At 40.6% G+C, this 16,572-nt stretch overlaps 1 protein-coding gene across 1 annotated transcript in view; it reads right to left on the reverse strand.

Moving 5' to 3' along the window:
• The window catches only part of CLYBL (citrate lyase beta like), a 165,241-nt gene that overhangs the window by 28,207 nt on the left and 120,462 nt on the right, over positions 1–16,572 (reverse strand). The window contains exon 4 of the mRNA XM_030458835.1: positions 564–752. Within this exon, the coding sequence (XP_030314695.1) occupies positions 564–752 (189 nt within the window). The remainder of the gene's footprint in view (positions 1–563; positions 753–16,572) is intronic.

Here is a 16,572-nt window from a genome sequence, read left to right on the forward strand (position 1 = left end):
GAAAAGTCAGTTGTGAAACACAAACACACCTGTCAGCAATTAAAAAGGAAGAAATAGAGAACTGTTCAGGAAATAATATCTGTGCTAATTAAAAACACTAGTTAAAAGCTTCCTGTTTGTTGCTCCAGTTGCCCCAAGGAGTGACCTTCCCCCCAACCCACTTTTTCATATGTTGCTAACATGGTTTCCCCATCTCCTGCTTACACCACATGTAACTAAGGCTCACAGACAGGGACAGCAATTTTGCTTATTAGGATAGTTAGAGAAGACCCAGATACTTATGCTTCTATTTTTGATAATATACACTGACATAAATATTGGTCCTTCATTGACCATATGAGAAATAAACCTGGTTTTCTTTAGAAATGCAAGGTGTTCCACGTATACTTTTTATTCAGCACATCTTATGCACAATGAAATGGATGTATTTCCCAATTACCTTTGTGAAGCAACAAGAGCATATGCTTGTAGCCTTCCTCATAACTCAGAGTCATGCAACTCTGTGCCTGTGTGCACTTGGAATGACAACCTCGGTCAAAAATTACTGTGTTGATGGTACTCACCCATCTTATTTCTTCAGTATTTTCAACCTTTGGCAGCATCATGCTTGAAGGAAGGGTCTTGGACTGCAAAAGCACCTCTAGATCTTCTTCTGCAAGGCCACTGGACACCGAGTTTATCCTAACACACTTTTCAGCATGGCCAAAGTCAAACTCTTCAAGGCTTTTCACAACAGTCAGTCTTGCTTCTCTCTATATGAGCCACAGGAAAAGAAAAACAAACTATATTTTCTATTGATAGAAAATTGCACTGAGCAGAAAACTTGTTGAGATGACATGGGGATAAAGCTAAACAGCCAGTATGTTTGTGTCCTCAAAATGTCTGTCACTCTTGGGCTCTAGTTGAAACAGTTATCCATAGCACCTTGCAATTTTACCTTCCTAATTCCTTTATAACTGGTAAATAAAATGCTTGGGGTTCACATCTAAGTATTTGTACACCAACACTTGTAGAAAACAAGATTTTTGTGCCCACTAATGCTGAGCATGTCCAACAGAAACGAATCTTTACACTAACCACTGTGTTGTGGTAACTGTCTGCACTCACAAAAACACCCTGTTATTGAATCTGCATAAGCCAACTAATTTTTGCAATTAATATTATATTGCCTGAATGTCAGTAAGCACATATACATATACTTCTTTGGTTTTGCTACATAAAGCTTCCTTTTCTACACATATCCAAGGTATATTAAAGCCCGTGGTAGAGTTCACAACTCACATGTGAAAACAGCACCAAAATAACTTGGATATTTTTCTTGAACCATGTAAGACACTATTCTCCTGCCAGGACAAAATAAAATCTCCAAAGACACATGCTTCCTGCAGCCATTTGGTATTTTTCTTAATGTAAATTTACAGATCTGTTTAATGGTTGATTTGCATGAAGAATACTCTCAACCTTTTCTGAACTGAAACTTGTTTTTTGGCCTGGAGAAGGAGTGGGGAAAAGAGGGAGATGGGCTCCCAGCTTCCTGCCAATGGCATTTGCAACCCCAAATTCCTCCTACTCACCAACAGCCCCTAACAAATTTGCATTGTCAAAATGCACACTAATCAAAAGTCGTTTCATTTGTGAAGAGTTTTTATGGGGCTAATAAAACTTTAAAGCTCCCGACTCACGGAGGTTCAGGAATGACTTTAACAATATACAGTGGCTGAATAGTAGAGATGCTTTTCAAGAAAAAAGGGCAACTCAAGGGGGAGAAAAAAACCTAAATAAATAAGAAATCATCAAAGTTAATATCCAGGCTAATACCAATCAGAGAGCCAGCACATGACAGTAGATTTAAACCAGACGGATGCGAAAGCTCTGCTGGTGAGAGGGGCAGGGGTGGTTTCCCAATGTGGTCTGAGTTAAACAGTGTGAGGGAACAGTAGCTTACAGTTGTCAGGTCCGATCAGAACAGGCTCTCCCAGGCCAGTTTAAGACAGCTCTGCAGTGTACTGATTTACGGGGCTGGGACCCCTGGTAATTAGGGTAAGTTTGGAGAAAAGCAAGTGATGGCTCTAACTGCTTAAAAGGAAGGCATAATGAAGCAGAAAGTTAATGAAATCTGAAGCAAACAGCCTTCAGCTCGGGGCTACTCGCCGTGCTCCTCCGAAGGCTGGGAGCATATGCCTGTTAATCAGGCAGAGGGGAACAAGGAGCACACGTAGGCATCCCTGTGCTGCGATCAAGGGCCACGTTCAGAGGTAATCTCTGGAAAATACAACCCGAAATGTTCCAACTGCTGTGAATGGACGCTGGCTGGGGCTATTAGGAGAGCCACACAAAGATGCATGCAGTTTACTACAAACACGTCCAGCTGGAAGACCTCTCCGGCGTACAGACGTCTGAAATGGTTCTTCCAAATGAGGGAAGCCGACCATATGATACCAATATTGGGTAATATAAATCCCCTATGTTTTCCTTCCCCGACCAGGGGTAATGGGTTTCTAGGGCTGGGCTGGAAGTTTCTAGGTATGAGGAAGAAGGGTAGCTTAAAAACGTGCTCCAAACCAATTTATGCTTTTAATTAAAGTCAGATTATCACCGTTTCAGCACACACTGATCCAATTTGCAAGAGAAAGATCTCCCCAAATTACCCACTAAGGCAGCATCCAATTCCAACTGAAGGCACATCTCTAGCAAACTTACAGCCTAATTCATTACGATTTTTTTTTCACATTATAATAATGAGCAGTAGACCATCTCATTAGCTATTTTTCTCCTCAGGCTGCAAACTCCCTTCCCAAAAAAGACAGATCGTGTCTTTCTAGGTATATTTCCATACAAAACGCTTATTAACAGGCTGTTGCTGTTATCAATTTACATAAACTAAATGTGCAGCCCTCTGGTACGTATCCCAAAAATAACCAACAACTTCACTGAATTTATACCAACCAACAAACATTGAGGGGAGGGGGGGGTGTTTTTTCCCATATTTTAATAGAAAATATGTTGCTATGTTAGTTATCACACCCATGCCATCTGTTGGGTTGAAAATTGATGCATTTTCTTAGAGCCACTACAGTTTAGGTCTGTCTGCCTGGATACTCCAGGAATGGAAACGTTTCCCTTCTGTGATAAAATACTTCTACTCACTATAGTTTCCACATCAGGATTCAATTTACATTTTTAATTGTGGAACAAACTGAGAGGACCTGGTTGACAAAGTCGGAGCTCATGAGGGGTCTGACTCAGTGCCTACCCTTCCTACAACGGAGAAAATCCCACTGATGTTATTGGGGCATATCAAGTCCCCACCCAGGCTTCCAATAAAACATTTCATGGGTAAATAAAAAATGTACTAAAACCTCTGACTCAATGTACTAAAAACATACAGGAAAGGGAAAGCCCTTCCTGCCTCATTATGCAGTGAAACATAGATGCTCTTCTTACAGTGGGATCCAGTCAAAAGTGAAAATTTTAAGCTATTTGAACTGCTTTGACATTAGAGCAGAGAAAAAAGTAGTCCTTGATAGAATAATGTCTTTACAGCAGTATACACAAGAATAAACACGTTTTCCAAACTGTATGTAAAGTCCCTGCCAAGAATGGTCAAATTAGAATTTTTAAAGAACAGTGAAAGAAATTATTTACCCTGTTCTTCACACAAGGACTACAACACTGGATAATACGCTGTCATGACTGAATAGCTGATAAAGAAATAAACCTGCTCATTAAGTAAACCATTCCATCTCCAAGCAGCTTGGGATGGTGGCATCCCCATTGGATCCCACGTGGGTTGGGTTCTTTAACAAACTGAACAAGAGAGACAGACAAAAGCGAGTATGTGGTAAACAGTGATATTATTAAAATACGCTAAATTTGCAACTTGTGCTGGAAAACCAGCTGGAAAAAAACCCAAACATTGGTCAGAGTGTCTACTTGGGGCGGCTACTTTTGCATCCTTTCTGTTTGACTTGGAGGAGGACACAGGAAGATGTTAATTACCATGGGCAGCTACGCCAACTGGAGAAGATAAAGGTTTCGGTGACGCAGCATCACTGACAAATCCACTGCCACCCAGACACCCAGACACTGAAATTAAAGATGGGAATACGCGCGTTGCCGGCTTGATTGCCACCCATTAAACCTAATAAGTAACCATTCTCAGGAGTTCTTAGGTCTGAATGATCAAATCTGTGAAGAAAACAACATCCGTCCACTTTTACACTCCAGTGGAAGAGGTGGTCCCTCGCGGCAGGGCTGTGCAGTCTCGCCATCTGGAGAATAAATCGAGTGTGAAGTACAGTATAGTTTGGGACCAAGCTCCGTGGCGGCAGCCCAGCAGTTACTTCATTAGTCCCAAACTTGCAGGGATTAGTGGGGTATCAGCTCCACTGTCGGATGGGATCAGGCAGGCAGAGCGCGAGACTCGGGGAGGGAAGGGGGTGGCAACGAAGGAGCTCCTCGGGCTTGTTTATAAAACTACAGAGTATAAGTGCACCTAAATAGGTGCCTTTGGTAACAGTAGCAGCACAGGCTCCTACCAGCTAAATCAGCACCTTCCCTTCTTCTCTCTGTCTTTTTTTTTTTTTTTTTAATATTTTTTTTAACTTCAAGCTATATGTCAGGACTTAGAAATTTCCGCTTCAAAACAGAAGGAATTCCACAAAGCTGGAAGCACAACCACCCACTCACCCTGGACACTGTTAATACAGCAATAATGAAGCAAAGATGGTCACAGTAGCAGAAATCTGGAGACTGCAACAGCAAACAGAAAAATCAAATTCTCCTCTTTCTTTTCAAACTGGTACGACACTCCTCAAAACAGTTTTCCAACACTATAATTTCTAGACCTGCCTGATTTTTGAGGACAGAATCTGTTTAGTTTTATCTTCCTGCCTAGTCTTACCCCCCCCCTTTTTTTTTTTCTCAAGACCTTCAGGTATTAATGTAAAAATAGTGGGTATATTTAAATATATGTTTATGTATCGATCTCATCTTGTTCACATCTTCTGGTAATTCTTCATATGTAAAAGTAAATATACGATGCACTAAAATGGCAGACCAGAATCTATCATCTTTGTTGCCATAATAAATTTGCATATTTCAAATAGCAGAGGAAAAACTAGTCAGTATGATCACAATTCAAGTTAGTTTTTGAGACAAGTTTGACATGGTAAAAACATGCAATTATGTTTTAATGTTACTTCTCTGGAGTGGTTTGTTTACAGGACTTGACATTGCTGAATCTTTTGTCACTTGTATTAGTGCACACCCTAAACATGTGTCTCTCAAATAAGGTTTTGCAGAAGGGCATGTATGTTACATATCCCCACCATTTTTCCAGGCAAAATGTATTTGTTTTGCAGAGCGAAAGCCTTATATTTTTTATTTACTTAATTCTCCATCAGTGAAGTGATGTCATACAGAACAATACTTCATTTAGTTTTGAATTCACAGATGAGATTGGCAAGAGAAAAGACAAATTACATCTGTTTTTAAGGAAACAAAGAGAACCATAACCACTTAAAGGAAACAGGAAGTTTGAAAACACATTTTCTTTTGGTTCAACAGGGATTATGACAATTTATCCTGTAATGATAAAAGAAAGAAGGGTCAGGACTGGGGAGGATGGCTGGAGAATAAGGCTCCCGTCATGTATATCAGTGTTTCTCCTCCGCAGTTCAAGCAAGCACATGTTTTAGAGTACCACAAGATGCAGATTTTTCTGCTACTCTTTCCTGAAATCTTTGAATTCTTTCTTCAATAATTATTTGGTCTATTCAAGCCTTTTCTTTTTTTATACCAACCTTTTCACTTTCCTGAAAGAGAGATTCTTCATGACATAATGAGTCATCTAACTGTGCATCTCTAGCATCTGCTGCTTTTCTCTCTGCTCTGCTAATTGTCTTTACATGCAGTACATGGTCTAGCAACACTAAAATGAAGCAAACTTTGAACTGCATTTGAACTAAGAATTATGAACTAAGCTGCAATTTAATCATCCTCTGATGAGGAATGTTAATTTCCTTGCCCATTTTCCTAGAAGATTCATGTAAGGTCTAGGAATGCATTGGTGCACCTATTGACAATATTTATCCTGTGTTTTTAAAAGTCAAGATCTCTTCTTAAAGCTGTTTATGAATAGCTGGGAGCTGCCCTGTAGGCTTAGCAAGCTCTCTCTCCCTCTGCCAGCACTGGCAATGTGGATCCTCAAGATATCAGGTGGGGTCAAACCATCACCATCAGAGTTGGGCAATTCCTGTACATAGTGCTTAGGTGTTGGCCTGTCTTGAGAGGCTGTGAAGATGGGGAACCAGAGAACAAGAACTTGAGGTCGAGCCAGCCAGCAGTCCAGGACCCAGGACCCATGCATCTCCATAAAGCTTTTTGGGTGCTCAACTCCATCAGCACTACATGTCTGCTAAACTGGGTTATCCAAAGATGTGTATATTAGTGTAAGAGCAGGATATTTGCACAAGTAGTGTTTTAGATAATTTTGGGAGTTGTGTGTACCTCATAGGATTTAAATAGAGGCCAGTAGCCTGCTAGAATGAGTTGGCACATACAAATATTCATGTAATATGAGGACTTAGCATAAGTATCTCAGTAACAAAAATAATACAGCATGGGTTGTGTGTGTGTGTATACATAAACACAGAAGGAAGCTTATACCTTAAGACTATGTGTACAGAAATATTTGAAAAGGTTTTTTTAATGACAGAACTACAAGAGCTTCACACATATACAAAACAAGAGCTTCAATAAAAGAAAATTGTGTTCACGTAGGTAGGCAGCTATTCTTCTGTCTGCCAACTTTTATAAACACTTACAAAAGAGACATAAACAGCCTTTCAGTTAAGACAAATCAAGACAACATTAATTTAAGCTGGCTGGAAGATGGAGTCCCTTCACTTTTTTCCCTGGTTTTCTGAGGATGCTTTTGGTTTGGCGACAGGTTAACATCACAAATGAAAATTCTTTAGAAGCAACAGTGTTAATTAGTCTTCCTGGACAGTTGGAATAAGCTGCTGCATGACGGAGTGAGACCACAAAATATACAATCTGATGTATCAATTTAAAAATAAAAAGTCTATATATTTCTTTCATCTAGCCCATGGACTTAACTTTATTTAACGATTATATTATATTTGAAAATATTCTAGTTTAAGGCATATTTTCTTGGAAAGATGTAATAAACTATTACAGAAAATGTGAACATTTAGGCATACATTTTTTATAAGTTTATCTTTTCATTAATGCTGATAATGAAATACATTGCTGTCCATCAAAAGCCCATCATCTCCTTTAGTAAATTACCAGTCCCTGTTCAGCAACTGATTTTAGGTGTAAATGGGTATCATCAGAAGCACCATTTAATTATTGACACAGTTATTTAATCAATTATTTTTATTAAAAAATGAAATCCAATCAAGCTTAAATCCAACATTAAAACTTGGCTGTGGAAAGCTAAAGGTAAGGCAAAAGCACAAAAAATTTTATAAGAAAGAAAGCAACCCCTCAGAGGTTTAGGCCTGCTTGTACTGAAGGAGCCAGAATCTGCCCCAAGCTGCTCAGAAGCTCCAAGCAATGAAGAAGCAATTAATAAAAATTATGTTAACTGTGCCATGACTTTCTTCATGCTTCCTCTTTTCTGGAAGGAACTTTTCCCAGTCCACTTGCATTCTCAATGAAACTATGTGTTTCAAAGAGAAAATCTGCAATGAATATGTTTTTTGGTATTGTGCAAATACTGATTAACATCGCTTAATTCATTTTTCAAGAAGTGCTTTATCTGTACTGGTAAATTAGCAAATTAGTATTTTGTAGTGTGACTAAAATTCCACCGAATTCCCTGTCACAACCACACTAAAATTGTATTTGTGCAAAAAAGCTCTCATCTTTTAATTTTCAACTTACATCTTAAAGCTAAGTGGTGCCACATTGTAGATGCCTGTGTATGCATGCAATGGACATAGCATGGGATTTATGATACCAACAAATCACTCTGGTGTCGTATGCTAAGCAAGGCACTGGCAGGAAGTTGTCCCACCAGGTGGGTTCTTACACCATCTAGAAGAGGATTTCTGAAACCTTCCCATCCTACAGGCAGTTTTTTTTTAAAAGCAGTGGTTATAGCATGCAGTCCTGTGCTCCTTTGTGAGGTGATGTGCTGAATTTCCATTTCTGTTTATGAACCCTCTTTGAAATTTATACCATTAGATAACACATCTCCCAGCTTCACCTGGAGATCTTGGGCCCCATCATGACCAAAGAGTAGAATGTACAGGATTGCACCAAGTTCAGCTGTATTCACCCTGCTTTGTCCTGTGATGCTGCTCCAACAAGACTTGTCTACCTTCAAACACTCTCACATGCCATCTTGCCATGCCCTGGGGCATGCAACACATATCTTCAGCTAAAGCTTAAAACCCCTCACTTTGATTTGGAACACTGCTCATATTATTTCAGCTGCTGGAACTGAAGAAAAGCCACCCAGAAAAACAAACATACTGCAGGTCCATCAAAGCCCCTATCTGTTAGGGGAGACCCAGCCCCTTGTGCTATGTGTTTGTCACTGCAGTCAGTCTGCCCTAGAGCTTTGCCTCTGTCCAATGTGGATGTGAGCTCCTCTGCCCCTGCCTGGTGAGGGCACCAGGGATCCTTCCTGGGATCAGATGCATTGTAGAAGTAGCCTGTAATTGCAGTAATTACTTCCACGGGAGAGTAATGTAAGGAGAGCATGAACATAATTTTAGATGTTTTTAAGTTTAGAAGCTTGAAAGAAATAGATGGAAGGAGCACAGAATAGATAGCTCTCCACAGGGATGTTCAGCACAAGAAACTTTGATCTAATAAGCTTCACACTACATCGATATAACTCTTGCATTCCCATAAAGCAAACTTTTTTTAATACATCTATTTCTGATCCAGTGCTTACCTTAACAAGGACCCACCTCGCTACACTGGAAATGCTGCTTCTTTCTCTACCAGGAGGGCTTCCTTCTTGATAGAAATCACACTTCGATGGGTGCCTGGCATGAGTCAAGCAACCCAGACATCCTACTCCCCTCCAAATGCAAGTTTCAGCACCTCCTGTAGACCACATTTTTCTCAGATACTCCCTAATGACACTACAAACCCCATCGCAGAGAGCTGTGTTCTCTTGGCAGTGTCCCTGAAGGATGGGCAGCAGTACAAAAGCAACTGTACTCCCTTCTTTCCACCCCCACACTTCCAAAGCAGGAGAGGGGAAACAGCACCAGAATGCCATGTCCTGCATGTCCCTGCATCAGCAGTGACTGGCTGAGGCAGGAACTGAGCCCTCATATAGAAAATAAAATCAACTCTATGACTCATGTACTTGTGGCCAGCAGAAAGGGCCTTTTAGAAATTAATTCACTTGTTTTCTGTGGTCTAAACCAAACCTGACAATGCAATTCTTTTTCCCCCTGCTGAGGCCTATGATGACTATTAAAGGAATGGAGAACTTTCTCCAGTTTGAAAGTGGGTCCTGAGGAGGTGGGTATTTTCTAGGTCAAATCTCCCCTGAGTCAATCCTATGGTTGTAGTATGGTATCTGTACATCACAGATGGATGTGTTGTACTGGTACAATGTAATACACATCTCTATGGACATGTAGAGAAGAAATTGTAGCTGTGGAATCACAGAACTGTCACTGTAGGAAAGGACCTCTAAGAGCACAGCATCCAACATCCCCCTCCCAATAAAATATATATATATATCAACATCTGTATCATCCACTAAAGCATGTCCTGAAGTTCCTCATCTGACACGTTTTTTAATACCACTGGGGATGGTGATACCTCGTATCTGGTCTAAACCTCCCTTGGTGTAACTTCAGGTCATTTCATCCAGTCCTATCATTGTTCACTTGAGAGAAGAGTCCAACATCCACCTGTTTCTCTACAAGCCACCAGCTTCTCTAGAATACTGTGAGAGATGGTATCAATGGCTTGCAAAGGATGACAACAAGGACCTCAGAAAGGCAACATGGAAAGAGGAACTTCTTGAGGTTTTTGGGGTTTTTTTGGTTGGTTGTTTTTTTGTTTTTGTTTGTTTGCATTTTGTTGTTTTTTTTTTCCACCAGAGCCAACCAGCCAAGCACTCTTCACTTGGAGAGTAGCAGAGAGGATACAAGCAAATGCTTGCATCCTGTAACAACCATCACTAGGGTCTACCCTTCTTATATCCATACATACCTTTAATGTTGCTTCAGCATAACTGATCAGGACATCTGGAAGCTTGGCACCATGTTAAACCATTAAGTACTTGACTAACACAACTTTTGCCTTCAGTTAGGTTGCTCCTTTCAAAATATTTTTCCAGGCCTGAACATTCAGGCTCCTTCACCTGTGTTTCTGTTGTCTACTCTTGTCCAAGTCCAGATCCAACATGGATTTTATCTTCTTCAAGCAGCCTATCAGAATTAAAGCTCAAGTTCTTTTTGTCAGGTGCTTTATCTCACTTTCTGGACAGTAACTCTGCCAAATGTAAAGCCAATAAAAGACAATTAAGCTGGATTTTGCTTTGGACCACTTCTTAATACATGCAACTAATGCTGGGGCCAGCCTGGATCCTGCCTTTGCACCATTTTAACTGCTTTGAATTTAGTTAACACCAATAACATTAAGTGGATGCTAAGCTTTGGCATATATTTGTTTGCCAAAGTGCTGGTAGCAATATACTTTATTTTCTTGTGTGAATGAACTACATGGGCAATCAGGATTTTATAGCAGTACAGTTGCATTCATACAGTACTGATGCTTTGGTTTTATTGTATCAATTTAAAACCAACTGTGATCAAACGGAATTCAGTGTACACAAGTTTGACACCCACAGAATTACTATTTCTGTTCCTAATATTCCGACTTGCTTTCTGTTGTCTGTCTGGTCAAACATGTATTTAGCAATTTTTTGTTCTTTTGACTTGATATGAATCTCTTCACCTGAATGAAGGACTGCCAAAAGAGATTCATGAAATGTGACCTAATTACCTAACAAACTCTTTGTAGGGGAAACCGTTCTGCTTTACCTGCTAAACCTGTTTACACTTTCTGACTGCCACAGTAATAACATGTTTTGTATTGCAACCAGAAGGTAGTTTTTTCCCCAAAGCACTCAGAGACATCTTCTCCAGCCAGAATCCCCACTCTCATCACCTGCATCAGGTGCAGGTTAACCCTGGTGGGACTCGGGTGATGCTCCCTCCCCTTTCCTTGGCAGTGTCTGCTCCCTCTGCTGCCAGCTTGCCACCGAGCATCGTGTCAATCTGGCAGCCTTACAGCCTCCAGAAGCTCCCCACCTCCATTTGCTCATTCCACTGAGGCAGTGTTCCTGCCAGAATGTTTGTGGTGTTTGTGCTAGTGTGTGGTTATGCTGCTGGACACAGCAGGTTGTTCAGATCCTTTCCTAGTTAGAGTGTCTTTACTTTCATTTGGGGTGGAGGTGTGGTCAGTACAGTCCTAAGTGGTCCTCACACTACTCATCAAGGGGTTTTCCTAAGTCTAGAGAAGTTCACTTTTTTTCTGAAGGCAAAATACACATGGACATCAGTGCTGTTTGGCTTTATCTGTCAGCGAGTTCCCTGCCCATTTCTGGCCCAACACTTTCATTTGGTGTACAATTGTCAATAAACTTCTTAGGAAGTCTCCTCTCTAGACACAGTCAGTTTCTGTAGCACAAGTGCAGGAACAAGTCTTCTGTACCTCTTGGCCCCCCGTGGGCCAAACATGTGAGGGTGCTGTACCAGGTACAACAGTTGTGAAGTGTAAATCCTACCAAAGTCTCTTTCTTTTTTTAATTTTTATCTGCCACCTTCCCCTGTGGGCTTCAGAGAGGGTCACAGAATCACAGGATGGCTGAGGTTGGAAGTGACCTCTGGTTGTTACTGTGTCCAAACCTCTTGCTCAAGCAGGACCACTCAGACCTGGTTGCCAGGACTGTGTCCAGATGGCTTTTGAATATCTCCAAGGATAGAAAATCCACAGCCTCCATGGTCAATCTGTGCCAGTGTTTGGTCACCCTCACAGTGAAAAGTGTTTCCTGGTGTTCAGAGGAAATCTCCAGTGTTTCAGTTTGTGCTCGTTGCTTCTGGTCCTGTCACTGGGCACCACTGAGCAGCACCTGGCTCTGTCCTCTTTGTACCCTCCCTTCAGGTATTTATGCACATTGGTGAGACCCCCTGAGCCTGCTCTTCTCCAGGCAGAACAGTCCCAGCTCTCTCGGCATTTCCTCTTAGGAGAGATGCTGCAGTCCCTGCAACATCTTTGCAGCCCCTCACTGGACTGTTGCATATTTCCAGGGCTCTCTTATACTGAGACCTCTGGCATTCCATTCCAAATGATTCAGAAGGTTTAGAAGTTCTCTCTTCTATTTGTCAGAAGTCTTTTAGCATATTAAAACTGTCTACATATTTTTTATTTTCAAAAAATGTTAAAGTCCACTTTAAAAGATTACTAGTGCTCAGTGTTCCAGCTTATTTCTTATTTTTTTCTTTAATTTCTTATGTCTCTTCATGCTCTCAGCATCACCTTTTCCAATACAATTCTCATTTCCAACTGAGTGATTTGATCTTTGCTTTAAGATAATTTTTCATCTGTTGCTTATTTGGCTTTATTTCTTCTTGACCAGGTTTCACAGCTTCAGATTCTGTGTTGGCAGTTTCTTGGCCAGTTTTCCTTTCCTGTTGACCAGATATAATCTCTGCCAGTATGGAAGCTAAGTCCTTTATTGCTAGCCAAGCAAGAATCAATCACACTGAATCTTACTAATATAAATCTACACTTAACATAAATGTAATCTTCTTGGGAATTATCCTCCACCCTAACATAAACTTTGTCACATTTTATGAATGTTGATGAATATTAATTAATAGTTCTAGCCTGCTTACAAGCATGTTTGTAAATAGACAGCTATCAGGATAGTTAAAATAGCAAGACAAGAGTAGCAAAATGGCTTCAGTCTTGACAGCTACATAAACATATATGTGTGTGTGTGCGTGTGTGTAAGAACACTGATTCTGCCTGTGTTTCTCAGGACAGGTTGCTGTTCAACTCCATACGCATGTGGACCTACTTTCTGGCTATTCTAGTTTCACATCTATATTGCAGAATCGCTGTAAAACCACAGGCAAGTTGAACCCCATTGTCCTCTAGACCATTCAATCTTAGCACAAATACACGATCTAGCAACGAGAGCTTTCACTCAGCCAATTCTGCGTGCCCAGAAGTTCAGCTCAGCTTTTTCATCCTGAACAATGGGCAAGCAAGAGGGATAGCCTGATATTTTATCCTCTGTTTCGCCTACGTAGTCTTTGTCCAGTAGCGGCTTGCGACATGAAAGGCAAACCTCTTGCATGTAATAGCTTTCAAAAAGCCTTCCTCCTGTAGAGAAGGCAATGATGAGTTAGAGTCACTGTTTGCTGTTATCCTAATATGTTTTTCAAATGAAGGTGCCTTTCCTATCATCTACATAACTAGTTCTGCTCCTTATGTGTCCATCCACACCATGGCATGCTCCCTGGATTGAATACGGGACAGAACTATGAAAATCTGTTCTTCTGCTGTCCTGTCTCCCAGGGAACACCCCCTTCCCTCCAAGCTTTACTTGTACTTTTTTTTACTGCTCCTAGTCAAACAAGTTATTGAAATGTTTTTGTTTGTTTTTTGTTCTTTCCCTCCCTCACCTTCAGTTGATATTTGTAAAGCATTTAACACTACACCAGGCGGGTTAATTTACTGCACTGGTAAAACAGGCTATTTGGAGTGTCTTGCAACACTGACATGTTTTCAGCTTGAAAATCAGATGTCTCCATCCCAAAGGAAAGAATTCTTGCCAAAGCTTTGTTTATATCGATGCCAGGTGCAATCTGGCCCAACAGTGGTAATGACATATGAACACTAAACAGTTTGTAAAAAGCTTGCTTCAAAATGAAATCTGAATCCTACATATAAAGACCCAGGTAAGAGTCTTGCTAGGAATTTGCCTGGTGTAGGAAAGTATTTCTTTGTAGAAACATTAATTTGGCTTCTGGGATCCCTTTAGTGTTATTAGTGGCTTCTGATTTCAATTTTTTCATTACAGATTGTTTTTCTTTTACTTCTGGTAGAGTTTTCAAAGCCACAGGTTTATTGTGTAGAAATATTTTAACAAAAATTACTGTAATTACTGCATTTAATGCTTTATTTTCTACATGGCTCTTACATGTAAGATTAACAAAAGAAACCCTTCCTCTTTTTGCCTCGCAGAGAGCGACCCTGATTCTGTGAAAACTAGAAATACTGGGATGTAATGCATGCTGCAGCACCTCTTGAAAGGGAATTGCCAGAACTGAATTGCATCCTCTTCTTCTTAGACAAGTTCAAAATGGGCTTTCATCCCTAAAGGAGATTTTTTTCATTACTGCTGGTGGCACAGAGGGGAAAAAAAAAGTCAAACCTGTAGAAGAGTCCTGACCCTTAGATTAAATAACTCCCTGCCCATAATGTGAAAACATCAGAAACGCTGTTAGGTTGCAACTTGAATATGTTTTTCTGAGCTCTGTGACAGTCACATCCTCAGCATCACTTCGCAATCTGACAACCAGATAGAATTGTGGAAAGCAACAGTGGGTTGACACACCCAGAGGATTTTAGAATGTGCTCAGATTTTGTCTGCAAATCTGTATTAGACTGACACTTCCACTAAACCAGTGGCTATTTACATGAATATCTCTCCCTTAAAAATCCATGACTTACGTAGGGATCGGATTCCTGGGCAACAGACACCCATTGCTGCTGTAGAGGATGCATATTGCAGTAAGGAAAGTGCTCAGTGTGATCCACATAACATACAGGCATAGAGCAAATAATTTCCCCTAGAGTAAACCAAACAAAAGCCCTGAGAACAACACCAATAAGAGACTCTTTGACAAAAATCTATTCATGTGCACAACCCATTACCTCACCGCATACCTAGGGGTAAGCCGGTGGCTCTGGGTTTTGTCTTAAGGAGAACTCGGGAGGGAAATTTTCAGGATGCTTTCCCCATGTGTTAGAAGCAAATTCATGAGATCAGTATGCCTTTAAAATGATAGATAAACCACTAAATACTTTAACCTGAACTTCAGAAATCATGGTTCTTGAATCTGTGCCTCAGCAGAAAAAGAAAGACTCAGATTTGCAGATGGCGAGTTGCTTGCTGCAATCTGAAAGGGTCTATACTATAATGGCAAAAAATATGACTATATACACTTTCTTCTTCTGTCCATCTGCCACTGTTATAGTCTACCATGGGGGTGATTTTATTTAGATTTGGACTGTTTGCAGGCTGATTTCTCATTTCTGCAATCATTAGGTTTGTCACAAAAGAATAAATAGATCTAAAAAACCAAAACAAAACAAAAAACCAAAAAAACAAGCAACTGCTGCCTTGGTTCTGTGTGACTTAAAGAGTGAAATCATTGCAATAGATTACCACTGAAGAAATCTACATACATCTGCTGCTGGTCTGCATGGTATCTCACCCAGTGACTGTGGATATATGGAGGGCTCGGGAGTCTTTACAATGCTTTTAAGTATTTTCTGAAATAGAAGATGCAGAATGGTGGTAATGACCAGACAGACCAAGAATAAAAGAAGACAAATACATTAGTAATAGAAAATGAGTAATGCAAATGGATATTTAATTTATTAATATTTAAAGGTTGTAGAAAGAGTCATCTTGGTTTACTCACTTATTATTCACCTTCATCAAAGGAAATTATACACTAGTTTGTCATGGTTTCCCCTGCACTCATTTTGAGAGAAAAAAGTATCAGTAGAGGTGTATATTTATAGAGACACAGAGACACCAAAAACCTACCAGGAACCATGACTGCAAACATCAGATCATTCACCTTTCCCATTGCCCAAGACTTGCCACAAGTAGGACATATAGATGAATAATTTATTTTTTTTCCCCAAAGGACTGGGTATGCTAAGAAGAAGCTTTTGTGCCATCAGGCCCTCATCCTTGCAGGGACCACTGGGTGGACCTGCCTCCTGGAGTGGTGGTTCTCAGGAACAAATCCCTCCAGCCAGCCTGCTGCCCTGCACTATCCTGATGCCCTTGGGCTCCCAGCAGCAATGATGCACCAAGGAGTTGTTCCCACCCCTTGGCAGAGTCCCCCCCCCTGAAATATTCCACTCCCCATAAGGCAAGCTGGTGGCTGTAGGGAACCAGGTGACTAAAGGTGACAGCTCTGCCAGGCTGATGACAAGGGAATTGCAGCAAATAATGGAAACTTTGTCTTAAATGTATTTTTAATGGCTTGTGGTGTTACAGGATGCATATAGTGGTTTTAAGGCTTGTAGGTCATGTTAGTTCAGGGAGTCTGAGAAATTAATATCTGAGGACAGACTTTTAAAAGGTTTACTTCAAATAGTGAAAATGAGAAAATATCAAGCTAAAATTATTAGATAACCTTGATTCACCTCTCTTCTGCACTACAGAAGGAGTGTCAGTGTGCAAGCTGAAAACTCAAGCCCATCAGGACAGTAAAGACTTTGGACCGGTGTTTTGTGCAAGCTGGAAGA

Source organism: Calypte anna, chromosome 1 (assembly GCF_003957555.1).
Source record: "Calypte anna isolate BGI_N300 chromosome 1, bCalAnn1_v1.p, whole genome shotgun sequence".
NCBI classification, from domain to species: domain Eukaryota; kingdom Metazoa; phylum Chordata; class Aves; order Apodiformes; family Trochilidae; genus Calypte; species Calypte anna.